Source organism: Prionailurus bengalensis, chromosome B1 (genome assembly GCF_016509475.1).
Source record: "Prionailurus bengalensis isolate Pbe53 chromosome B1, Fcat_Pben_1.1_paternal_pri, whole genome shotgun sequence".
Taxonomy (NCBI): Eukaryota; Metazoa; Chordata; class Mammalia; order Carnivora; family Felidae; genus Prionailurus; species Prionailurus bengalensis.
In genome coordinates this window covers 162,887,358-162,913,373 of record NC_057344.1, presented here as the reverse complement: position 1 = coordinate 162,913,373, position 26,016 = coordinate 162,887,358, and the positions used below count along the sequence as shown (strand labels likewise).

Sequence of the window (26,016 nt, the reverse complement as noted above, 5' to 3'; positions counted from 1 at the left end):
CATGTCTTTTGCTGAAGTGGCTCTGTGGCATTTCCTTTTGTTTTAAACTGAACAGTAAGCCAGGAATCGGCTCGAAAAATAGATTGGAGTAGCTAAAGAGGACCTTAGACTTGGGGCGCTCCCTCCCAGCCAACCGCAGTCTTCCCTTTCCCCTAGAAAGGGAAGCGAGGGGCGCAGGCGGGCGCGAGTGTGTGCTGGGCAGCGGGGACAGAGGCGACCATCGGGCAGGGGGGCGCAGGGGAAGCTGGGTTCTTGAAAGACGAGGGGTCGCAGTTTCAGCGCACCGCGGCCTTCTCCGAGAGCAGCTGCCCGCGGCCGTGCCGCTTTTGGGCCCATAGGAGGCGCTGGCGCGCGACTGTAACCCTAAACCCCCGGCCCCTCTCTCTCCACCCCGCCCGGCCCCTCTCCCTCCACCCCGACCGGCCCCCTCTCAGGTCTCAGCCGAAAACAATGCAAACGCCTAGCGTCGTGCCTAGGGCGCCGAGGCCGCTGCAGCTCTGAGGCCAGGAGCGCGACCGACAGGGACGCTAAACTCCGAGCGGGCGGTCGTCGCCACCAGCTCCGGGGCGACAGAGCGGCCCAGGGCGTGGGGGCGGCGGGAGGAGGAGCTGCGGGCGCCAGTTGCGGGGGCGGAGGGGCAGGAGGCTGGACGGTGCGGAACGTCCGCCGAAGGTGGTGGAGCTGCGGGGCAGGCTGCGCTGTCCGGGGACCGCGAGCCGGAGCCGCCGGCGGGCGGGCGGCCGCGCGGCCCAACCGGGTAAGATTCTCGGGGCTGCTGCGCCCTCTAGCGGCCTTCCGGAGCGCGCGCCGTCCCGCTCTCCGCCAGCCTCGCGCGCTCCGCGCCGCGGCCGCGTCGGAGTTTCAGCGCTGAGCCCGAGGGCCGCGGGCCGACTGACCTGGTCACCCTTCCCGGTGCCGGGGGCCTCGGATAGACGCCTGCAACACGGTGGGGGCTCGGGAGGCTCGGGGTGGGGGGAGACTCAGGAGGGGCGGGAGGGGGCAGGGGCAGGGTTTGGGGATAGGCTGGGGGCGTCGTAATGAATTAAGCGTGGGACAAGCGGAGGGAATGGAGGGGATAGGGTTCCGGGCGCTGTTAGGGGGTAGCCGCCGACTTTTGTTTTGAGGCCCCTCGCAAGGTCCGCTGCCGCGCGGGCGGCCCCTGGCTGTTTAGTCTTACAACTCTGCGCTATTGAGCCACGGGAACAGTCGTTTCCAATCAGCCGAGGTTCCCGGCCGCGCGGTTTCCCCGCCGGGCTGGTTTACGAGGGGTGACAATGGCCTGCGGACAAATCGGGCTGCGCGGCCCGGGCTACGGCGTCGCGGTCCCCACCCGGCGCGGCCCAGGTGGTGTCGCTTCTGCGGGTGGGTGCCATCCCCGGGGCGGGGACAGAGTGGGGGAAACAAAGCCCTGGATCACCCGAACTCCTCTCCAGTGGCTTCTTCTGCCGAGCCCTCTGAACCTGTGCCGCCTGGGATGGCAGCGCTGTTTTCCGGGGCTCCCGAGGCCCCGCTGCCCCAGCGGATTCGTTCGCAGCGACGGTGCTGGTGCCTGTCCCTCACCGAATTTCTCCTGGGGCCCCGCGGACAATTAAGCTTTTTCGGCCGCAGTTTCCCTATTCCTGTTTCTATTCTGTGGGCTCCGAACTGAGGTCACCACGAAACCTAAAAGTATAACCCAAGAAAGGAAGAGATTGGAAGTTAAGATTTGGTATATTTTAGCACAGAACTTGTAGCCGCATCTGTCTCCGTGGACCCCGGGACGGATGTCCTTGGACCAACAGTGTCATCTGCTGGTCGCACTTGAGAACTGCAACGACCCTCTGCTGGGGGTGGGGGGCGGCGGGGGGGAAATGGGCTTCGCGGAGATTCTAAGCAAGTTGCGGCATCGGGAAGATGCATTTTCTGCCTGGTAGACCCAAGCAGAAGATGATGACTGGTTTCCTTTTCCTATGAAGCGGCAAGAATCACGGGCTGAGCACATTTATTTTGTGGACCTTTGTGTAGTTTTTTCGCCTTAGTTCATTCTTTGCATTTGTGGGATGAGTCAAGTACTGACCTACCACATCTGATTATCAGAGCCGACCTGTGAAGAAGTTAGGCAGATACTTGCATATCCCCCCCCCCCCCCCGCTTTTTAAAACTATTTATTTATTTTTAAGAGAGAGACAGAGTGTGAGCAGGGGGAGGGGCAGAGAGAGAGACAGAGAGGGAGACACCGAATCTGAAGCAGGCTCCAGGCTCTGAGCTGTCAGCACAGACAAGAGTGGGGCTCAAACCCACTAATGGTGAGATCATGACCTGAGCCGAAGTCTGGCGCTTAACCTACTGGGCTACCCAGGCACCCCTTGCATGTCCCTTTATGAGTGAAGCCTTGGGGGTTGGGAGCTTGGTGACCTTGAGTTCGAGTGCCCTGAAACTTACTACACCCAGGTTATCCCATTAGGAGTCACACCAGTTTGGTGGCGATCAGAAGGAAGTGTCATTTTAGTGTCCCGTGGTTCAATATCTGATGCAGGAAGAGTAGAAAGGTTTATGAGCTCAGATTGTCCGGTAAAATGCTCCCACTTAAAAATACTCCAGCCAACACCCATCCCCGGAATGTCCGACGGAGCTCAGAGAGATCAGAACAACAAAACAGGCTCTGGTGGGGTGCAGATCCTGGCGAACACACCCTCCATGAAACGCCACCAATGTAGCCCAGCATTTGGATTGCCTGGGCTGACGTTACCAGACAGAACAGAACATTTGTCACGGGGAAAGAGCAGGATATGTAATTTTCACAGTTAGAATTAACTTAGAGCTGAAATTAACCGAACCTCCGAAATTTGAATCTTATAGCCGTCAGTGGCTTTGGGGACTGTGAGAGTCTCCTGTGGCCTTTAATCACGCTAGGGTGGGGTGAAATTCAGTATTCAGTGGCTTTGCAGTCGGCTACACTGAGCAGTTGGTGATCGGGAAGCTAGCTCTCTGGCTTTCTGAGAATAAGATCATGCTCTTACTTCCGGAAATAGTGCCCGTGTTCTGTTTACTCTCTAGCTTAGCATGTTGTCTTTGATTATGGAGTCTCACTTAATGGCTCTTTCACTTCTGTTTGCAGGGACAGAGGTGCCAAGTTGTTAAACAATAGCGGCTCCAAACAGATTTCTTTTTCTGTTTTCATGACTGTATATATAGGTTCCTGTTACAACAGCTTGGCTAGTTCATCGGGCCTTCACGGAACCCGAGTTTAGATCCACTTCTCCACTATGCAGGTGATGCAGGGCAAGTCGAATGACCCCTGGGCCTGACTTTCTCAGTATGTAGACGTGGAAGTCAGCCCTCTGACATCCCTGTCATCTAAAACATCTTCAGAGTCTGCAGGAGGAGTCCGTATAAAAACCCCATAGCTGCAGTTTTCAAAGCACTTTTGACTAAACTCTGAAATTCAGTCCTTATGATAATGTAGTAAGGCAAGCCACGAAGTCAGGTGTTACTAGTTCCCCTTTATGGAAGAAGAGCCCGAGGTTCAGAGAGAGGGACTGAGTGTCCGATGTGGGATGAGCCTAGTCCAGAGCCATTTCCATCATGCTTCTGAGAGAGGGAGAGAGACAAAAAAGTGTGAAGGAACCACAGGTCACTAGCCTGACAGTGAACGTGGCAGACCTGTCTTTCCCCTGTTTATTTCTCTAACTCTCGGTCTTGCTTCTTTTGCGTTGTGGCTATAGAGGTCGGAGGCTGAAACCCAACCTGTAGTTGGCACGAGAGATGGGATTCTGATTTTTTAAAAACCAGATTTGGATGAAGTTCCTCCTCGTGAAGTGATTTGTTCTTGCCGACTCCTAATATGCCAGGTTTCTCTGACATGAGCGTGACCTCACTTGCTTCCGTGCGCACATCTGACTTTTGGGCCAGCTGCAGGATAGAGGTTACTGATTGAGGATGAGCCTTTACACCCAGAGCAGGTAGAAAAGCGCCAGAAACAGCAAGCCGGCCTCCCAGAGAGTCTCATTGCAGGACCAATAGGCAGGGAGCCCTCCACCCTCTCGTGTTTTCCATTACCTCCCCATAGGGCACACACTGTGCGATTATTCACGAGTAAATCGTCTTGAGTTACCGATGAGTAACGACATGAAACTTCACAAATGCCCTAGGTTTCTAGCCAGAGAACTACGTTTATCAGAGAACGGAGTTTGCAATCTGCAGCAAACACATGTTGATTCTCAGTATTCGCATCATTATCGCTGGCTCGGAGGCCCTGTTTTCATTGCCCACTTTGTATGTCAGTAAATAACCCTCTCTGGCAACAGGTCTGCCGTATCTGCGTGCACAGAAGGAAATCTGGTGGGGCTGGGCCAGGGCAAAACGCTCCTCGGAGCCTGCCCTATAAAAGCAGCGAGCCCTTCTCTTAAGCTCGGGAATGCTTTAAAGATGCATCATTGGCAAGCCCTGCTAAAGAAATACAGGATATAAATGTGATAAAACCCAAGACATCAAGCTGGCTCTGGAGGGCTCCTTTGAAGTTCGCTAAGTGGATTATCAGTGGGAGGCTGATATTTATATGTACAAACATACAGGCCGTTCCTGCTAATTGTGGTACGTCAGGCTGGCCGGGCTGGCTCTGGGGCCCGCTGTGCCCGTCACCACAGCAGTGAGGAAACCCTGCAACCCCCTCCCCCCCCCCCCCCGGGCACATGCCAGGATCCGCAGAAGCCATCGGCGAGCCAGCATTGTGCAAATTGCATTTGGGTTCATAGCCCTGCAATTGTACTTCTCTCGCTGGGGTGAGCAGAGAAGGAAAGCCGGGCCCCGATTTGCATTAGGAAATAGTGTTGGGCGGGGGAAGGAGGGGACCCACAAGACTGAAACCCTGACCTTTCCTTGAGGGAGACCATATGGTGAATTGGAGAGAGCATGGCTTTTGTGTCACATAGACTTCGGGTTAGAATTCTGGCTTTATCACCAGCTGTGTGACTTGGGGTGAGTTGCTAAACTTCCCTGAGCCTCAGCTGGCCCTTCTTAAAATTAAATATGTGTCAAGGCTATTTTTTTTTTAATTTTTAATGTTTATTTATTTTTGAGAGACAGAAACAGAGCACGAGTGGGGGAGGCGCAGGGAGGGAGGGAGACAGATTCTGAAGCAGGCTCCAGGCTCTGAGCTGTCAGCACGGAGCCTGACACGGAGCTCGAACTTACAAACGGCGAGATCATGACCTGAGCTGAAGTTGCACCCTCAACCGACTGAGCCACCCAGGCGTCCCTCAAAGTTATTAGGTTATTATTAACAGACACGACACAATGACAGCTTTGGCTTAGTAAATACTTGTTTCTCCTTCCTGCCTTGGAGAGAACAGAATTATTGTTTTTTTCCTGTCTACCCCCACCCCCTACACACACCATGGTTACCAGCATTCTGCCTTTCACTCTTGCTTCCTCCTGGTAGAATTCATGAAGCAGAAATCCGGTTTGTGCATATGGGTCACCTTAAAGCAGAAATACGTGATCAGACTCGCCCAGAAATGACGAGGCTGTCATCTGCTGGATCTTTTCCAACCAACCAACCAACCAAACAAACAAAAACAAAACCCCACAAAACTACAGGCGCTTAACACGGGCATACATTGAATTTCTCTTTTTTTGTTGTGGTTGGTTGGTTGGTTTTAAGCCAATTTACTCAGGAATCGTGAACGCACATCTTCGTTTCCAAAGCCCATGGTGGAACCAGTTAAATCCCATGAACTCCTTCCCCTGCATGCTTGGGGTTTTGAGCAACTCAGGGGCCCAGTACATCCGCGGCCAAGGCTTAGGTGACTTTTTTATGGCATATCATAAAGCTTGCATCCCTGCCCGGGCCCCTCAGCGGGGCCTCTCCAGTTGAAACTTGGGTGCACGGTTCTTTCCCTAACTGCAGTCAGGTCACTTTATCAGTGATGTCATGTGGGCAGTGAAGGGGGAGATAAAATAAGGTAAGCGGGATGCGCATGAAAAGGAAGAGATAAGGAAAAGGGGGCCCTTTCAGAGGATCGCCCAGAATAGGCTGTTCGGTGGTTTCACCTCGGGGCTGCCCTGATCCTTCTTTAATGTTTCCCTGCTTTCCTGGTTTGTGTCTTCTGGACGTTCAGTTTCAGTGTCTCTCCCCACTTCTCTCTTCCCCTGCTCACATTTTGTGGCAGGAGGTTTGGAGTCGAAGACTCGGTTTCTGCAGCTACTGTCACCCGATTGTGAGAATCCCTCGTTGGTCTCTGCTGCATTTTATCGTGTGGTTTCCTGCGTCCTCGGAAAAAAACGGGCATTCAGTCATGCTTTCCTCTCCCGTGCCCTCTCCCTGCTTCACCTGCTTTACTGTGCCATCCACTCCCACGTCCTGGGCTCCGGGTGCCTTGTTTAGCCCCACTGAGGTGCAGCAGGCCCCCGGGGGAACGCGGGCCGGGAGCCCAAGGCCTGAGCCTGGTCCGGGTCTGTGCACGGCAGAGTGACATCGTCTAAGTGACGTTGGTTAGCGGGACTTTCACAAACCCTAGATCAGAAAGGCTCGTAAGTATGGGAGATATTTGTTGTAGCCCAGGCATCTCTTGCAGAGCTTGTAGCTGATGTGAGCTTCATGTACTTTCTGTAGCGAAACACAAAGCAAAGGACAACCTGCTTTGAGTGAAAACAGCTCCAGTTTGGAAGTTGAGTAAATAGATGTGCTCGTGTTTCACATCCTTAATTTAAATGGCTTAAAAGGAACAGTTGTCCTATACTCTTGGACGCATTCTAAGACCGTAAAGCAAGGCCTTTTGGAATTCGAGAGCCACACGCAATCAAAAAGGGTTTCAGCTTCAGGTGGTTTCCGCATGATCTTGGGGGTCCCTTCGGACCATGCAATGACCATTTTAACCATGAATCTTAGATCGAGGTGTTTTTCACTAAAACGATGCTGTTAACATGTTCCCTACTGCAAAGCACAAGAACGAGGCTTACCAGTCATTTTATTGGCTAATGCTGTTTCTGTTTGACTTTTGATTTTCCAGTTTTCCAGAATTATGGGGACTTCCCACCTGGCGCTCCTGGTGTTAGTCTGTCTCCTCACAGGTATGGGTCCCCGTTCTCCTCGAGTTCCTTGTTCTGGGGGAAGCCTTGCTTTCCAGGTTCTCTGCTCCGGGAGTGTTAGTACCTGTACTCTGCAAACACAGTCCACAAGAGCGAAGGAAAGCAGAAAATTGTGAGAAGTTATCTAGAATGACCACAAACCTCCAGGCCCTTCTGCTGTATCACACTAATTCCAGCTCAAAAAGAACACTCGCCAGTGGCAACTTTAGCGTATGTGTGATCCTGGCCTTGAATCGTGGGAGAAATAATAGCCTAAATTTCCCCACTGTTTTTTATTTTTCCTGGGACATGGATCTCCAGTAAAGGGGATCAGAGACCTTCACGAGTGGTCAAAAGAAATAAACAATGGAAACTTCTTTACAGGAAGTCATACCTGTCTTAAGTGGAAGATGCTTAAATTGCTGGAGAAATCTTAGAGCCGCCTTTTGCCTTCGAATCTAATTGGTAGCCTGTTTGACTCTTGGGTAATCTTACTAATGCTTTTTGGACCATTTGCTGAAATGCTTACTGGGAATTTTTAGTTTCCATCCAGATGTTTATACATCACAGATGTTCATCACGAACCCAATGTTTTTCTAGTCTGAGGAGTTAACTTAAGTCTGTTAGTGTCTGTAGGGCTTATCTATAAGGGCATGTTAGAAATGAGCAGTTTGGCAGTTCTAAACTCCAGCAGGAATATGCCGCCTTCAGGACAGAGGTGACCAGATCCACTTACGACTTCTGCCATAAGCTGCAGGAATCCTAGTGGGCACATAAGTGAAGTTGGGTGGGTTCCCACATTGGGCTCCAAAGGAGATTAAGAGGCCACTGATGAACAATTAAGCCATAATATCTCTTCTATCAGTTCTATAGACAGAGACAGCTAGGCTGAAATTTTAGGTTGTAAGATGAACCTAGAGTTTTCACTCTTGGACTTCATGTATTCTTACCTTTTTTTTTTTTTTTTAAGTTTATTTATTTTGAGAGAGTGAGAGAGAGAGAGATCAGGGGAGGAGCAGAGAGAGGAAGAGAGAGAATCCCAAGCAGGATCCGCACCGTCAGCATAGAGCCTGACATGGGGCTGGAACTCACCAACGGTGAGATCATGACCTGAGCCCAAATCAAGAGTCAGACACTTAACCGACTGAGACACCCAGGTGCCCCTGCGTATTCTTACTTTTTAAATTAGAATCTACATCATCCGGCTTGGGCTTCTGGGAAGTCATTAGAGAGAAGGCATGCCAGAGTGTCGTGAGAAATGGAAACCGTGTAATTCTTGAGCACAAATCTGCCTTGTGCTTTGTTCGGTCTCCCTGGTCCTGTTCTCATCCTGTTTCTTACTAAGGGAAACCTCCGCAGGGAGTGTGGACGATAAAGAACATGTATGTGCTTCAGCCTATGCCATCTTGGGATATTTTATGGTCACCCATGACCGTGTAAAATATGGAATTGGGATCAGATGTCCTCTCTCCATTTGAGTGTTTGGACGGGTGAATCTAGGGGTTGGGGGGGCGGTGCTGTTGAGGCCTTTGGAGCATTCGCTGCTCTCGGCAGATGCAGCGGCCGTTATAATGGGGGGCCTTTCATGGGCATCCAGGCTAACGGATTTTTGCGGAGAAATGGTCATTGTTCGTATAAGCTGCTACTGTTGTTTCTGTCAGTTCTCTGGGTGAGACTGTCCTTTCTGGCTGCATCCTATTCAGAGCATGTTTCCTTTTACAGGACCGAGCCTAATCTCCTGCCAGCTTTCATTACCCTCTATCCTTCCAAACGAAAATGAAAAGGTCGTGCAGCTGAATTCCTCCTTTTCTCTGCGATGCTTTGGGGAGAGTGAAGTGAGCTGGCAGTACCCCATGTCTGAAGAAGAGAACCCCAATGTGGAAGTCAGAAATGAAGAAAACAACAGTGGCCTTTTTGTGACGGTGCTGGAAGTGGTCAATGCGTCGGCGGCCCACACAGGACTGTACACTTGCTATTACAACCACACTCAGACGGACGAAAATGAGATCGAAGGCAGGCGCATTTACATCTATGTCCCAGGTGAGCTGTGGTGGGTCCCCTGGGCCAAGCTTCTGGCCCTGTCTCTCCTGTTAACTGTATTCAAGTTTTAAAAAATACAAAAATAATAAATATCTATTGGAGAAAATGTGAAAAACCACAAGAGGACGCACAACGGTCAAGGTCATTTGTGACGCCGTTACCGAGAAATATGTATCGTAAACATTTTGGAAGTGTGTTAAGTTTCGGAAATCATTTTCACTGTGGCACGTCTGTCTTTTTTTTTTTTGTCATTGTGCAAAAACAGCTGAAATGTACTCATTTCTGTTCAACCAAGTTTGACAAATATCTGCTGTTTATTTATTGCGTGTCAGGCACTATGCCAAGTGTTGGGGACGCAGAAATTAGGTAGGTCCTCTCTTGGAGCTGCTTGTAGTTCATTATAATAGCTTCCAAATAACCGGGCTATTTTTCAGATTGAATAAAACATATATTTACTCTTGATTAATTAGATGGGCTTTTTTTTTTCTTTTTAATTAAAATTTGGGGGCAAATTCCATACTAATGATGTTGTCTCCTGACCTGTGAGATGCAGACGGCAAGATAGGAGTAAGACGGGATTAAACACGCTAGGGTTTGATTAGGGGAGAAGCCTTGGGAGAAAATGGGGAGGGGGGACGCTGGAGAGCCTGCGAGGGCTCTCTGCCAGCATTGTACACGTGACTCCGAAAGGAGGAGAGAGAGGGAAGGAAGGTGGGGTAGATGAGTCGGGGAACTCTGTGGAAGGGAAGTCTGGGAGTCCTGCAGCCTAGGGAGCCCCAGTTCCACGCAGTCTGTGGCTGTGGCTGGCCACACCTCCGGAGGGCGTGGCCTTGGCTTGTGATGGATTTCAGGGCCTGCCCCCTACAGTGGAAGATTGTGTGGCTCTTTCTCACAGCAGCCCTGTGAATCAGCTAGGCTTAGCTATGAGCTTGAGGTTCATTTGGTTTACCACCCACCTGGCATTCCTCGTAAGGATCTAAATCTAAATCTGTATATATGTCTCTATCTGTATCTGCATCTTTGTCTATATCTCTATCTAAATCTATATCATGTATATCATGTGTATCTGTATCTATCTATATCTGTACCTATATCTGTATCTGTATCTATACCTTTATGTCTATATCCATATCTGTATCTGTGTATCTGTATCTGTACCTGTATTGGGTACCTGGGTGGTTCCGTTGGTTGAGCATCTGACTCTTCATTTCAATTCAGGTCATGATCTCACAGTTCCTGGGATTGAATGCCCCACCTCCAGCTCTTGCGCTGACAGCACAGAGCCTGCTTGGGATTCTCTCTCTCCTTCTCTCTGCCCCTCCCCTGCTTGCACGCTCTTCTCAAATAAACTTAAAAAAATTACATCAGTATTGGAGTGCCTGGGTAGCCCAGTCGGTTAAGCGTCCGACTTCGGCTCAGGTCATGATCTTGTGGTTCATGAGTTTGAGCCCCACATTGGGCTCTGTGCTGTCAGCTCAGAGCCTGGAGCCTGCTTCAGATTCTGTGTCTCCCTCTCTCTCTGCTCCTCCCCTGCTCGTGTTCTGCCTCTCTCTCTCTCCTTCAAAAATAAATAAAAACATTGAAAACAATTTTTAAATTACATCAGTATCTGTATTTATGTATTTGTACCTGTGTCTGTACTTAGATCTGTATTTAGATATACTTAGATAACACTTAGATTTCTACCAATATCTGTATCTGTATATATTGGCTTCTACAAGGATAGTTGTTAGAGGAAGGACCATGATGTTTTTTAAACATTGCATAGCAAAAATAAATAAATAAATAAATAAATAAATAAATAAATAAAAATAAACATTGCATAGCTAGTGCATAATGGTAGGGAAGCTGTGCATTTAAAAAAAATTTTTTTTTTCAACATTTATTTATTTTTGGGACAGAGAGACAGAGCATGAACGGGGGAGGGGCAGAGAGAGAGGGAGACACAGAATCGGAAACAGGCTCCAGGCTCTGAGCCATCAGCCCAGAGCCTGGCGCGGGGCTCGAACTCACGGACCGCAAGATCATGACCTGGCTGAAGTCGGACGCTTAACCGACTGCGCCACCCAGGTGCGCCGGGAAGCTGTGCATTTTAAAGGGAGCCGTAGGGGCGCCTAGGTGGCTCAGTCGGTTGAGTGGCCGACTTTGGCTCAGGTCATGATCTTGCGGTCCGTGAGTTCGAGCCCCGCGTCGGGCTCTGTGCTGACAGCTCAGAGCCTGGAGCCTGTTTGAGATTCTGTGTCTCCCTCTCTCTGACCCTCCCCCATTCATGCTCTGTCTCTCTCTGTCTCAAAAATAAATAAACGTTAAAAAAAATTTTTTTTAAAGGGAGCTGTGGCTCATGTGTTATGGATACCAAGTATATATCTTAACCTGAAATGAATTCGGAGTTTTGTTCGCTGAAATCTTTACTAACAAGGTTCAAGGATTTGGAACTCTGAACACAAATTCAAGTAATGGCAATCTTCGTGTGTGATTTAAAGGAACTAGAGCTAGAGTTCTTGGCCTTAAAACAAACATACGAATATTGATAACTCTTACCATCCTGTTTTGGCAGAGGTGAAATAAGGTGGTCTCCGAAGTACGTCTTCCTATTTTCCCATCTTTTCAAGTTTTTTTTTTTTTTTTTTTTTTTTTAAGTCAGCTACTCTTCTTCTCTGTAACTGTGGGTGCTTCATAGATCTAGACCCTGTTCACTTCTTTCATGACACTCTTATCTATCTGAACCTTCCTTCCTAACAATAAAAGGTTTTGTTTTAAGAAAAGTAGGTATTCAGAACTATCACCCCAGCTTTGTGCACACATAAATGCCCCTTGCTTTGAAGAGAATGGTTGGAATGTGGGCTTGTTAAAGTTATATATGAGTCCTGGAGTTTTGATCACCTAAGCTTGTCTAAAAATTCTTGTTCCTCCCCCACCCCCAGCACAAACATCACCCAAGTAGGCCCTGCACTGGTGTCAGTTAGAGATCTTTTTATTTGTAGTCGTGGGGAGTAAGGGGCCCTTCTGAAACTGATGTTTGAGTCTCTTAGTACTTTGTACCATGGTTTTCTTTTGAAAATAAAATTCTCAGGTTATGGAATTATAAATTTTATTTGTTACTTGACAGATTATTACTTATTTATTTTTAATGTTTATTTACTTATTTTTGAGAGAGGAAAAGAGTGCACACATAGGGGAGGGGTAGAGAGAGAGGGAGACACAGAATCCGAAACAGGCTCCAGGCTCTGAGCTGTCAGCACAGAGCCTGACACAGGGCTCAAACTCATGGACCACAAGATCATGACCTGAGCCAAACCTTAATGGACTAAACCACCTAGGTGCCCTATTGATAGATTATTTTTTAATAGACAACTTTCTGTATTGCTTTTCAATAATACTACCTATAGGCAATAAGAATTTTTGAAATCATGAATATTTTCTCTTGTTTTGAATAGACTTGATTATTGATCATGTTTTCAGTAGTGTTTAAATTTTGATTGCAACGTATTTATATTTATTACCAGTCTTTTTTATTGGAGTATAGGCAATTTAGCATTGTTCATACTTTATTTTTTGTTTTATTTTATTATTTAAAAAAAATTTTTAAATGTTTATTTTTGAGAGAGAGAGAGTGGGAGCAGACAGGGGAGGGGCAGAGAGAGAGACACACACAGGATCTGAAGAAGGCTCCAGCGCAGAGCCTGACACAGGGCTTGAACCCATGAACCGTAAGATCATGACCTGAGCCGAAGTCAGACACTTACCCAACTGAGCCACCCAGGTGTCCCCTGTTATTCATGCTTTAAAATCACCTTCTAGGGGCGCCTGGGTGGCGCAGTCGGTTAAGCGTCCGACTTCAGCCAGGTCACGATCTTGCGGTCCGTGAGTTCGAGCCCCGCGTCGGGCTCTGGGCTGATGGCTCAGAGCCTGGAGCCTGTTTCCGATTCTGTGTCTCCCTCTCTCTCTGCCCCTCCCCCGTTCATGCTCTGTCTCTCTCTGTCCCAAAAATAAATAAACGTTGAAAAAAAAAAATTAAAAAAAAATCACCTTCTAGCTGTGATGATGATTAATGTCAGCGTGGGGACAAGTCTGGATATATGTGAAGGTTGAATTCATACCTAATGTGACTCAGGCCAGCGGGATGATTTTTCTGTATATGTGTGTAAAGGTGAAGTTAATGCCTAACGTGTTTTTCTTTCTTTTCAAAACCACAGACCCAGACGTAGCCTTCGTACCTCTAGGAATGACAGATTATTTAGTTATCGTGGAGGACGATGACTCTGCCATCATACCTTGTCGCACAACTGATCCCAAGACTCCGGTTACCTTACGCAGCAGTGACGGGGTGGTACACGCCTCCTATGACAGCAGACAGGGCTTTAATGGGACCTTCAGCGTCGGGCCCTATATCTGCGAAGCCACAGTCAGCGGGAAGAAGTTCCAGACCATCCCATTTAATGTTTATGCTTTAAAAGGTACTTGTACCTTCTCTCTCCTCCTTTAAAGAAGAGTTAAAGGCAAAATAATTAGATGTATATATGATTAAAAAAAAAAAATCACAGTCCCTGGTGATGGAGACCCTGAATATTTGGGGATTTAGGACGCAAATATTTAGGACCCCACATTTACCGTACAACGTTAGGCTGCCCTCTGTGGCGATAATCATACTAAGTGTGGCATTACTAAAAACAAGTGCTTCTTTGCTACCGTAAGATTTCATATTTCATCAGTTGACTTCAAAATACTGTAAGGAATTCTTTTCTTGCATAAGCCTCTTACTGTTTTACCCACATTCCTGACCACAGAGGACCTAAAAACAAACACATACCTGTGGGGGGTGGATGCCTAGATTAACTTTAGTAACTTAAGAAAAGTGATTTTGATTTTGAGAAAAGCTTGTGATTACAGTCACGCCTTTGATGTGGGTGGTTAATGTGAATGGAGGGTATAATACACGTTTGGGGCAGCAGATTTATTGAACACTCACGTGCAAGAAGGCAGCAGCAGAGGGCCATTGGACTCTCGGTAAGGGCTTATTTTATGCCAGCACTGTGGTAGGTTCTAGAAAAGGGCTGAGAATAGCCGGGTAGGAGGGTGGGAGAGAGGAGAGAAAGGGTAGGGTAGGAGTGCCCCGAGCAGTGCTGGTCAGTAAAGATTGGTTGAGTAAATGAATAAATACATCTATAAAGGTGATTGCAGAAGAGGAAAGCCATCATTGACCCCAATGCTAAGGAAGGTGATGTTCTGTTAAATTGGAATTTACTTTTACTATCGTTACCGTTTTGTATGTAGGTATTTGTGTGTACGTGTGTATGTGTAGGTGTGTTATTTTATAACTATATGCCAGATTGTGTATGCCAACATAAAATCAAGGCTCCTGAGACTTCAAAAATTTCTTCTTGATCACAGTGGTTTGAAAATGATTTTTCATTTCTTTTTAAAAAAGAAAACAAACCCCAACCTTAGAAGATTCTAACTATACTGTGGATATTGAGGTCCTTGTGTTTATTCTTTTTTTAAATAGCAACATCAGAACTTGATCTAGAAATGGAAGCTCTCAAAACTGTCTATAAGTCAGGGGAGACGATTGTGGTCACCTGCGCCGTCTTTAACAACGAGGTGGTTGACCTTCAGTGGACTTACCCTGGAGAGGTGGTAGGTAGCTTCTGGGCTCCTGGTGGAACGGGGTGGGGCACAGCAGGACTCAAAAGACCCGTCACTGTCAGGGCAGGACATGAGCTTCTCCAGACCTCAGCTTGCCGCCTCTGTAGTGAGCCCATTTGTCTAGATGACTTTCTGGCTTTTCGGGCAATGGAAGAGGCTGAGACAAAAGCTGGACCAGACCCTTCAGAATGCACAAAGGTTGCACCCTCAGCCTTCTTATTCATAAGTTAGAAAGAGATAGGAAAGCTCTATGGCTACAACTTAACAACCAAAAAATTAGAAAAGCAAAAGGGGCTGGCTTTTACAATTTATGAACTGCTGAGAGAGTCATTAATTCCCATTTTCTTGGCTCCCATCCTTTTGGGTTTTGAGGCATTTGATAATGTCGATGGCCTGCCCCCTTTCATTTCTGCTTCTTTGCCACCCAGGACGCTGTTCTCGCTCCTTTTGGCCTGGTCTTTCTTTGCATGGCCTGCCTTCAGTGAGCAGGCTTAACTTGAATCATTAGGCAGCGATTGAGGAATGGTTGCTAAATCCCCAAACACTCTGCTAGAAGCTGGCCCATGCACCAGAGGAGGGAGGAGTGCGGACAGAATTGGGGAAAGGGGAACCACATGCCAGCTGTAGGTCCCTGGGGATTTACACACAGGGTCTCATTCATTCTGACGCATTGTGATAAGTGTACAAGAGAACCGTGTGTAAATGGCTGTGACTGTCCGACGGAGTGATGATCAACAGGGCTTAATGCAGCAGCCTCATGGGGAGCAAAAACCATGTATATATTTGTATATGATTATATGGGTATATATGGTTATGTGTATGTGTATATATATGTATATAATACATATATTTTTCCCCTTCAGTCCTGATTTGCAAATTTCTGCTCCCTGCTCTTTTTGGCAATTGAGAGCTTCTCTCCTTTTATCCATTTTTCTCCCCTGTGCTCTTACTGCCCCCTCCTTCCTTTCTCTCTGGGGCATCTGACCGGAAGTTGGGCATTTTCACATATGACCATTATCACATATCACATTTTCACCTGCTACCTTCACGTAGACCTCGTGCGTTGAAGACATTCATAGTCCGATATGTGTACCTCTTCCCTGAAACATGAGGCGTTTTTATTTTACCCTTCACACCTGATTGCCCTTAATCCTTAAAGCATAAGCATTTCTTTTTATTTATTGGAGATAGACATTTCCCCCCCACTCCCACCCCCAAACCACAGTACCTGCTGTTTGGACCAAAAAAATACATAAGCACAGTATTGCTTTGTAACACAAAGTTTTCATCAGATCACAAATCATGCAGGTTTATTATTATAATATTAGAACATTCAGAGAAACAGAGGAAAAGCCACTTCCCAGAACATCACCGTTAATATTTCAGGGAGACAAATCCTTTCAGTACTTTGTATACAAAATACATGTGACCATTAATGGGTATTACGCTTTAAATAGTACTTTGTTAGATCCTTTTTCCTTCGGCGGTATACCACAAACACCTTACTGTGCCATTGAATGTCCTCTTAAAACATGATTTTCTAAGGAGTTAGCTTAAAAAAAAAATCTTTCTTGTCAGACTTTATTGTTTAGAGCAGTTTTAGGTTGACAGTAAAATTCAGTGGACGGTACAGAGATTTCCCATATAGCCCCTGCCCCACGCATGCACAGCTTCCCCCCTTATCAGCATCCCTACAGGGTAGTACATTACCATCTGGGAGTCTATACCGGTGCCCCGTCACCACCCAGAGTCCAGACTTTCCATGAGGCCTCACTCTCAGGAGCTAGCTTTTTAAAGTTGGTTTTCCTCCCCTTCTGCCGTATTGTAGAAAGGCAAAGGCATCACGATGCTGGAGGAGATCAAGGTCCCGTCCATCAAACTGGTTTACACTCTGACGGTCCCCGAGGCCACGGTGAAGGATAGTGGAGATTATGAATGTGCTGCCCGCCAGGCCACCAAGGAGGTCAAAGAGATGAAGAAAGTCACCATTTCCGTCCATGGTACATTCTGCTTTCTAAAATGTCAGTCGTCCGGGCTGCTCAGGATCGATCATGTGGTAATCGTTACTTAATGGAAACTCTTCCCTGTACAGAGAAAGGGTTCATTGAAATCAAACCCAACTTCAGCCCGTTGGAGGCTGTCGACCTGCATGAAGTCAAACATTTCGTGGTGGACGTGCAGGCCTACCCCCCTCCCAGGATATCCTGGCTGAAGGACAACCTGACTCTGATTGAAAATCTCACGGAGATCACCACCGACATAGAAAAGATTCAGGAAATAAGGTAAAGAAACACCCTTCCCACGCATGCCTGTCCTTTTTATGGTGTGTCTGTAGACAGAGCGAGGGTCGTGCGTGTTTCGCAGCACAAACCGAGAATCAGTCTAGGAGATGTAACAAACCAGCACGGGAGACCCTTGAAATCAGGTACCTTCGGTGGTCACGTTGCCATGTGGTAATACTATGCTGGTAAATACTTAACAATAAAATAAGAAGAAAGAACTGAAAAGCTCTGTTCCCAATGAAAGACCGTTTCCTGCCTCCGGGAAGGGATGGAGGGAGGAACATAAAATTGGACCCGCTTGGATTGAATACATTCCATGGCATCCCCCATCTGTGTGGCAACTAGACATGTTGGTGATTCCAGTGACGAGGCCATTATCACATAAACCTACATGAAACAAAACATCACTGGTTTAATTTGAAACACATCTGCCCTAGCGGGGCCTCCACAGGAAATAAGGGTAGAGTCTGGCCAGATTTGGTTTGGAGAAAATGTACAACGACTATAGTTTGGATCCCTGCCCTCTGATAAAATAGTATACCGCTCTCATCTCTTAACTAGGGGTGGAGTTAAGTCACCTCAGCCTCAGTTTCCTCGTCTGTAATGTAGGGTTAATAATACCTTATTTTTAAATTTTTATTATTTTATTATTATTATTTTTATTTTTAATTTTTTTATTAATTTGTTCTACTTTTTATTTTTTTAAATTTACGTGCAAATTGGTCAGCAGATAGTGCAACAATGATTTCAGGAGCAGATTCCTTAGTGGCCCTTAACCCATTTAGCCCATCCCCCCTCCCACAACCCCTCCAGTAACCCTCAGTTTGTTCTCCATTTTTATGAGTCTCTTCTGCTTTGTCCCCCTCCCTGTTTTTATATGATTTTTGTTTCCCTTCCCTTATGTTCATCTGTTCTGTCTCTTAAAGTCCTCATATGAGTGAAGTCATATGGTTTTTGTCTTTCTCGGACTGACTAATTTCACTTAGCATAATACCTTCCAGTTCCATCCTGTAATTGCAAATGGCAAGATTTCATTCTTTTTGATTGCCGAGTAATACTCCATTGTATATATATATATATACCACATCTTCTTTATCCATTCATCCATCAGTGGACATTTGGGCTCTTTCCATACTTTGGCTGTTGTTGATAGTGCTGCTATAAACATGGGGGTGCATGTGTCCCTTCGAAACAGCACACTGGTATCCCATGGATAAATGCCTAGTGGTGCCATTGCTGGGTCGTAGGGTAGTTCTATTTTTATTTTTTTGAGGAACCTCCATATTGTTTTCCAGAGTGGCTGCACCAGCTTGCATTCCCATTAATAATACCTTATGTGCTTCAAGGCAAGGAATTAGACCTGATGACATTTTGAGGCCCCTCGCAGATTAGTTTTAAGCTCTGATTAGAATCCCAGGGCAGAAAGTACATCTTGAGGGACCAGCTACTTCCACGCTGTGCCGTCCTCAGAAACCATCCTAGGGAGACACAGGTCAGTCCTCGATTTCCAGTCTTCAGGGAAGAGGGGAAGAACCCTTCTCGTCCGTTCACTTAATCTTGGGATTTGCTTTCTTCTTCCTGAACTAAATCCCATGTGCAGTTGAGAAGTGGTATCTGAGAAAAAGGAATTTTACAGCCTCTGTGGAACAGCGATGGAAAAAGTGGTGAATACCGAATCTGGAAGGCTTTCTGATGACATGAAATGAGGGTGTGCAAAGAGGTGGGCAGTGCTAAACTTTCCATTAGGTGTGAGGCCAGAGAGGAACAGGGTAATTCTGGCACAGCTAACACTTAGACGCTTGTAGGAGTGCTATACGCGAGCCATAATCAATAGTAATGACCGAGCAAAGCTCACCAACAAGAGGTTCGGGAAAGCTGCCTGTCGCAGTGATTCAAGAGTCCCTCTAGGACATACCACTGTTCCCATTGTGGGCCAGGGACTGTGAGGAGGGAGTGTGAGGTCAGGGTGTCTGGCTTCCTGAAGCTTAGAACCAGTGGATCCACCAGTTTTCTTGGCTGAGCAGGTGTAGGCATTGAGTGAGAGGACTGTTCGGTGACGCGTAGCCAGGAGCGCCTGTGGGGACTCACTCAGGAAGTCCAGGCCTGAAGCCTGTCCAGTATGGTGCAGCAGAGGAAAAGCCAGCCCAGTGTGTGCTCTTGCCCCCCGTGCTGGTGCCCAGCACCTGGGGCTAGACGACTCAACGTTTACAGGGTACTTCTGAGCCCTCAAGATGCTTTCACACATATAATTTCATTTAACTGATTCTGAAAGTGACAGTGCGCTATGCATACAGTTATCCCATGCTACACATAAGGAAGCTGACGCATGGAGAATTGCAGTAATGCCCAAGGTCTCCTCGCTTCCTGACCAGCGCTCTCCCCCTTCCATCCCGTTGCCTTTTCCTGCTGTGATGTTTTATAGAGAAGGAAAAGAAATCAAATGGGCCAGTACTTTATTGATGTACGTACATAGAGCCAAATGTCATTTATAACACACGTAAGAAGTCTTTAGGGGAAACTTCCCTTTAGTAAAGTATGAAGAAATGGAGTTTCTTAATGTATTTATTTAAAAAAAAAATTTTTTTAACGTTTATTTATTTTTGAGACGGAGAGAGACAGAGCATGAACGGGGGAGGGGCAGAGAGAGAGGGAGACACAGAATCTGAAACAGGCTCCAGGCTCCGAGCCGTCAGCCCAGAGCCCGACGCGGAGCTCGAACTCACGGACCGCGAGATCGTGACCCGAGCTGAAGTCAGACGCTCAACCGACTGAGCCACCCAGGTGCCCCTTAATGTATTTATTTTTAATAGGTGATGGAATCTTGTGCATTCAAAACATTCGGACATCAAGACAGTGCATTGTAGGAAGCCTCACTCCGTCCTGTCACCATTTTCCCAGGTCCCCCTGCCTCCCCACGCGGAGAAATACCTCTATTAGTTTCACTAGGTTCTTCTGAAACCTTCCAGAGTTTCTTTAAGCAAATACCAATGAGTAAGAATGTTATACCCTGGTGACCTCTCCATATGAGTTTATAGACCATGTCCTCATTGTTTCTTCCAATGGTGGCCCATTGTTTGGCTGAACCACCTAAATGATGGATATGTAGGAGAAGCAAGTGTTTTTTAAAAGGTAAACATGAAGTTTTTTTTTTTTTTTTAAAGGGAAGTTGGTGGGATATGTCTACTTTCATTCAGAAGTCAGGCCTTACCAGAGCTGATCAGTGTTCTAGCCACATAAGCTATCCCTCATCTCAAGATGTCTGGTCTTCTGTTTAAGAATTAAGTGTCGGTGGCACCTGGGTGGCTCAGTTGGTTAAGCGTCCGACTTCACCTCAGGTCATGATCTCACAGTTCGCAGGTTCAAGCCTGGCTCCGGGCTCTGTGCTGACACCTCTCTCTCTGCCCCTTGCCTGCTTGCACTGTCTTTCTCTCCCTCAAAAAGCAAATAAACGTTAAAGAAAAATAAATAAAAGAAAAATAAAAGAATTAAGTGTTGGGGTGCCCGGTTGGCTCAGTTGGTTAAGTGCCTGACTCTTGATCTCACCTCAGGTCTTGGTCTCAGGGCCATGAGTTCAAGCCTGCGTTGGACTCCATGTTGTGCATGAAGCCTACTTAAAAAAAAAAAAAAAAATTAAGTGTCTATAAGTCAGACCTTCAACATGTAGAAAGTGCACCGAAGATCCCAGAAAAGTGATGATGTGGTCAAGAAAATAAGTTGTTTTTCCTTTTTTTTTTTTTTTTTTTACAAAAACAAAATTTAAATTGAATGTGGTAACTGCTTGAATGGCTGGAATCTATTTGGCTACGACCTGCTGAGACAGAGTGCTTTTCTTGTCAGGTATCGAAGCAAATTAAAGCTGATCCGTGCGAAGGAAGAAGACAGTGGCCATTACACTATTGTCGTCCAAAATGAAGACGACGTGAAGAGCTATACTTTCGAACTCTTAACGCAAGGTGTGTAAGGGCGGTACAAAGGTAATGTCAGCTCAGGGAATAAGTGCACGGGTGTCCCCCAGGGAGGGTTTGGCGCTATTCGCCCAGGTCGTGGAGAGAAAAGCAACACTTCATGGGAGGAGCAGGGGGTGTAGATGTCACGTGTCAGGGAAAGCTTTGTTGGGCTTAATGAATTCACGCAGTTCTGGGAAGTTCCCGGCTCTGCTCTGAAGCACCCTGACTGGGGAATTCCTAGGTTACAACACCACCTGCTTCTCAGTCTGGCACCTCCAGTTCTGGGAAGAGGAAAATGATGCTTTTTTTTTTTTTTTTTTTTTTTTTTTTTGTCCAGATGATCTTTAGATTGTTCCGGAGACTTTTGGCCTTTTTGCTTAGCTTCCTTTGAAGATATTGGACAATAGCCCTTAGCAGGAGGGAGTGCCTGAGTCTGTTTACGTTCAGGCTCAGCACCTGTTTACCTAGGTGCCTACCGTGTGCCAGGGACGGTCTTAGGTGGGCTCAGTTGACCCTCGCAGTAAATCTGTGATGAGGTGTTAGCATATTTCTAGTTTGTTTGACCACAGGGGCGCCTGGCTGGTTCTGTTAGTAGAGCATGCAGCTCTTGATCTCGGGGTCATGGATTTGAGCCCCACATTGGGTGTAGAGATTACTTAAAAATACAATCTTAAAAAAAATCTAATTATTTGATGATGGATTAAAAAACGTCTTTTAGGGGCACCTGGGTGGCTCAGTCAGTTGAGCGACCGACTTCAGCTCAGGTCATGATCTCACGGTTTGTAAGTTCGAGCCCCGCATCGGGCTCTGTGCTGACAGCTCAGAGCCTGGAACCTGCTTCGGATGCTGTGTCTCCCTCTCTCTCTGCCCATCCCCCACTCATGCTCCGTCTCTCTCTGTCTCAGAAATAAATAAACATTAACAAAAATTTTTTTTTTGATCTTTAAAACGTAGTCACATTCCACAGAGGCACTTTGGTAGATGCTGCTTTAGATTATACTCTAGCTGAATCCATTAGTCAAACCCCAAGCTGTAATACAATTTTAAGAGCCCTCTTTGCCTTTTAAGCCAAATAACCACAGGGGCTTTTTGCTTTCCTCACTCCGGATTTCAAACACCACAGGGTACAAATCCCCAAACACTGAAACTGTGAAAATGCTCTTAACCAAGTGGGTCTGCCCGAACTGGAGCATTATTATTATGCACATAATTGCTTTCAGCCCCTTCTTGGGCGGTTACTTGCTCTGTAGGTTCAAGTGCCACATGGACAAGTTCTGAACTTGTGTTTCACGGGAGTTCTGGGACACAGGCCACCCCGTTCTGATTTCTTTTCCCTTCTTGCAGTTCCCTCGTCTATTCTGGACTTGGTCGACGACCACCATGGCGCCACCGGGGGACAGACTGTGAGATGCACAGCAGAAGGGACACCTCTTCCCGATATCGAGTGGATGATTTGCAAGGATATTAAGAAGTATGGAAACGAGATGTTTCTTTTCCATGTGTGGTCAGAATGTTTCCTCCTTGATAGGAAGAACTTCAAATGCATTTTCTTTCCCTTGCTGGTCATTTTCTTGTTTTTTTTTTTTTTTTTTTTTTTTTGTTGTTGTTGTTGTTTTTTGTATTTGTGATTCTTACCTGGCCTAAGTCTCATAAACTACAAGGTAGAGTTCGAAACCCGGGCCCGGTCTGCACATGTGCACGTTATGTATGCGTGTGCATTTGTGTGGTCGTGAAGAGACGTAAGGAGAAGGTCCGTGGCTCTCACCAGATTCTCAAAAGGTCCCTCATCAGAAAAGAAGATGGGGGCGCCTGGGTGGGTCAGTCGGTTAAGCATCCAGCTTCAGCTCAGGTCACGATCTCACGGTTCCTGGGTTCGAGCCCTGCGTCGGGCTCTGTGCTGACAGCTCAGGGCCTGGAGCCTGCTTCGGATCCTGGGTCTCCCTCTCTCTCTGCCCCTCCCCTGCTCACGCTCTATCTTTCTCTGTCTTTCAAAAATAAATTTAAAAATGCTTACAAAAATTTAAAGAAATAAAAGAAAAGAAGAGGAATTTAAAGGACTACAGCGATAAGAGGATTTTTACTATCCTGGACCACTTCACCTTTGACTTCTTATATGGTGAACTTTATTTGGTAGCTAGACTGGCATGGGAAGGTAAATGAAAATATCGCCCACGTGACTGCTCACGTCATTTGCCTGCCTGCTGTTTGGCAGGAGTTACCCCACCGGTTCCTCCTGTACCCCCCAGTTGTGAACCTTCCATGATGGGCACTTGAGCGACATGGTCCCACTTTGACCCGTGGTGACTGGTTGCGTTCAGAAGCCTTGCCTCGACTGTTTCTGCTGGAGGCTGAGACTCCTGGACCTTCCCCTTCTCGGGGCTGAGAGCCTGGATTTAGATTTTGACGAAAGCTGGAACCTAGCTCTGGTAACTCAGCCAGGGATCACTCCAAACCTTGCGACATCTTACGGGCTGTTGACAGTGCAAGTGGAGAGAAAAGGACGGAGCCAGGCTTTGTCAAGGGGTGGAAAATGGGGACAGTGAAACATTATTTTCTTCAAATTTATTTATTTATTTGCGAGAGTGAGTGGAGGAGAGGGGCAGAGAGAGAGGGAGAGAATCCAAAGCAAGCTCTGCGCTGTCAGCTCAGGGCCCAGCGCAGGACTCCATCCCACAAACCATGAGATCATAACCTGAGCCTAAATCAAGAGTTGGACGCTCACCCGACTGAGCCACCCAGGTGCCCCTAAACATTCTTGAGGCGGAACTATACCGTTTGCGCATGGGGTCAAGACTTGGGATTGGTAGTTATATTTGATTGAACTTATTTCTACCTCGTGTACTTCCTAACAGTCAACTTTTTTTTTTTAATTATTTTTTTAAATGCTTTTATTTTATTTTTGAGAGAGAGAGAAAGGAGAGAGAGGGAGTGAGTGCGCCAGGGAGGGGCAGAGACAGAGGGAGACAGAAGATCTGGAACAGGCTCCAGGCTCCATGCTGTCAGCACAGGAGCCCAATGAGGGGCTCAAACTCACGAACTGTGAGACTATGACCTGAGCCGAAATCAGATGCTTAACCGACTGAGCCAACCGGGCGCCCCTATTTTTTTTTTTTTTTTTTTAATTTAAATCCAAGTTAGTTAACTTGTAGGTTGACCTATGTGTACGTTTCAACAGTTACCTTTCATTTATCCACCTATAGGTTATTCTCTCTTGGGCGTGTGCAAACAAGTTTTAGCGTTATTATGTGCATAAAATGAGAAAGTCAACCTGTAGCACCCCCAAATGTAGGCAAGGTCAGAACTGCTTGCCACCTTAGAGGAGTCTCACTGCTTCAGTCACCTCCGTTATCCCGATAATTGGCTCTACACTGATGTCCTCTTTCTCTCCAGATGTAATAACGAAACTTCATGGACGGTTTTGGCGAACAACATCTCGAACATCATCACGGAGGTCCACCGCCGGGACAGGAGTACTGTGGAGGGCCGAGTGACGTTCACCAGAGTGGAGGAGACCATCGCCGTTCGATGCCTGGCCAAGAATCTTCTTGGAGCCGAGAACCGAGAGCTGAAGCTGGTGGCTCCCAGTGAGTTGCTCTTAGACGTCAGCCCAGCCCTTCCTCCCTCAGCCAGAACTTTGAGTCCCAGATGGGGTTCTAAAGGAATGAAAGCCCCAAGGCAGAAATTCAGCTCCGAATGATCTCAAAGGGCCTTCTCTGGGCATCCATATGGGAGCCCTTTTCTTTCAGATTTTGACCCCAAACTGCATCTCGCAGAAGCATCCTAGGCATTGTGCTTGTCTAACAGGATAGCTGCTCAGTCTCTTTAGTCTGAGGGGGGGAGGGGAGGGGTGGTGAGGGGGAAGGAGGATCTTCTGCCTTGTTGCTCCTTACAACCCTTGAGACAGGTTGAATTCTTAAAAATAATAATAATAATAATAATAATAATGAAGCCAGAAGTGATAGAAACACACTGCAGCCTTTCAAAATAAACTGAACTTACACAGCGTTCAGTGTCATTTGTCAGTCTTTATATTCCCAGTTCACATTGTGTCTAGAATGTTAATGCTGCGGCACCCTTGGAGGAAGTATGGCATTTTGCGCAGTTTTGTGCACTTTCACAGAGTTGATTGAATTTTGTCCCTTTCTCTGCTAAGGGAAGAGACTGGACTGGTTTCATGAGCGTAGGTGATGGAGAGATGCTATCGCCCGTCCCTAAAATAAGCCAAGCAGCCTCCTGCTTTTCCACCAGCGGTGTGAGAGTTCCGGCCCAGGCACACCGCCCCCCTCGCCTTCCTGCGCTCTGGCACATTTGTGCGAATTCTTCACCATGCCTCTTTCTCCTCCAGCGCTGCGTTCTGAACTCACAGTGGCGGCTGCAGTCCTGGTCCTGCTGGTGATTGTGATCATCTCCCTCATTGTCCTGGTTGTCATTTGGAAACAGGTAGATATTTTCTTCAGAGAACGAAAGATACGAACAAGGAGCAGCACAATCTCGTTCAGTGCTTGGCACAGAGAAGGAGCTCAGTCGTTACGTGTTGAACGAACGTGTCGCTCGGTCCTACTGTGTGTGGTCGCCTTGCTGTAGTTAAGCTTTGGTGCCTTTGGACTTTGGTAATTCACCAGCTAGTTGTCCCGGTCTTTTACAGAAACCGAGGTATGAAATTCGTTGGAGGGTCATTGAATCGATCAGCCCCGATGGACATGAATATATTTACGTGGACCCGATGCAGCTGCCTTATGACTCTAGATGGGAGTTTCCAAGAGATGGACTAGTGCTTGGTAAGCGCCTACCCGGCTGATCTCCCAAGACTCCCTTTTGATTTCTACGTAACTTTACTTTTTATAGCCTTGTGCAGGAATAAGGGATCTGGGCTTGCTTAGCAAGAACTAGGCAATGGAAATTGGCCGTCAGAAGTATTTTTGTCTTGAAAATGAGTTAATTGCATCACCGCAGTAGTTTTTGGGTTTTTTTTTTTTTAAATCTTGTCCTGTAGCAAATTATGGTTAAAGAAAATTTTACAAGAGGAGAAGAGAATATGAGGAGGTCCTGCCAAA

General features: G+C 47.0%; 1 protein-coding gene across 5 annotated transcripts in view; it reads left to right on the top strand.

Moving 5' to 3' along the window:
* Window positions 1–26,016, top strand: part of PDGFRA (platelet derived growth factor receptor alpha) — a 53,823-nt gene that overhangs the window by 5,737 nt on the left and 22,070 nt on the right. For 3 of the 5 annotated variants that reach the window (XM_043572626.1, XM_043572628.1, XM_043572627.1), the window contains exons 2-12: window positions 6,990–7,050; window positions 8,770–9,087; window positions 13,284–13,544; window positions 14,594–14,724; window positions 16,562–16,733; window positions 16,826–17,015; window positions 20,853–20,968; window positions 22,307–22,433; window positions 24,353–24,546; window positions 25,308–25,402; window positions 25,608–25,740. In XM_043572626.1, coding sequence (XP_043428561.1) covers window positions 7,002–7,050; window positions 8,770–9,087; window positions 13,284–13,544; window positions 14,594–14,724; window positions 16,562–16,733; window positions 16,826–17,015; window positions 20,853–20,968; window positions 22,307–22,433; window positions 24,353–24,546; window positions 25,308–25,402; window positions 25,608–25,740 — 1,786 coding nt within the window. In that variant the 5' untranslated portion in view covers window positions 6,990–7,001. Of the gene's footprint in view, window positions 1–451; window positions 947–6,989; window positions 7,051–8,769; window positions 9,088–13,283; window positions 13,545–14,593; window positions 14,725–16,561; window positions 16,734–16,825; window positions 17,016–20,852; window positions 20,969–22,306; window positions 22,434–24,352; window positions 24,547–25,307; window positions 25,403–25,607; window positions 25,741–26,016 lie in introns of those variants that run through there. The other 2 variants (XM_043572630.1, XM_043572629.1) reach the window with 2 other exon arrangements.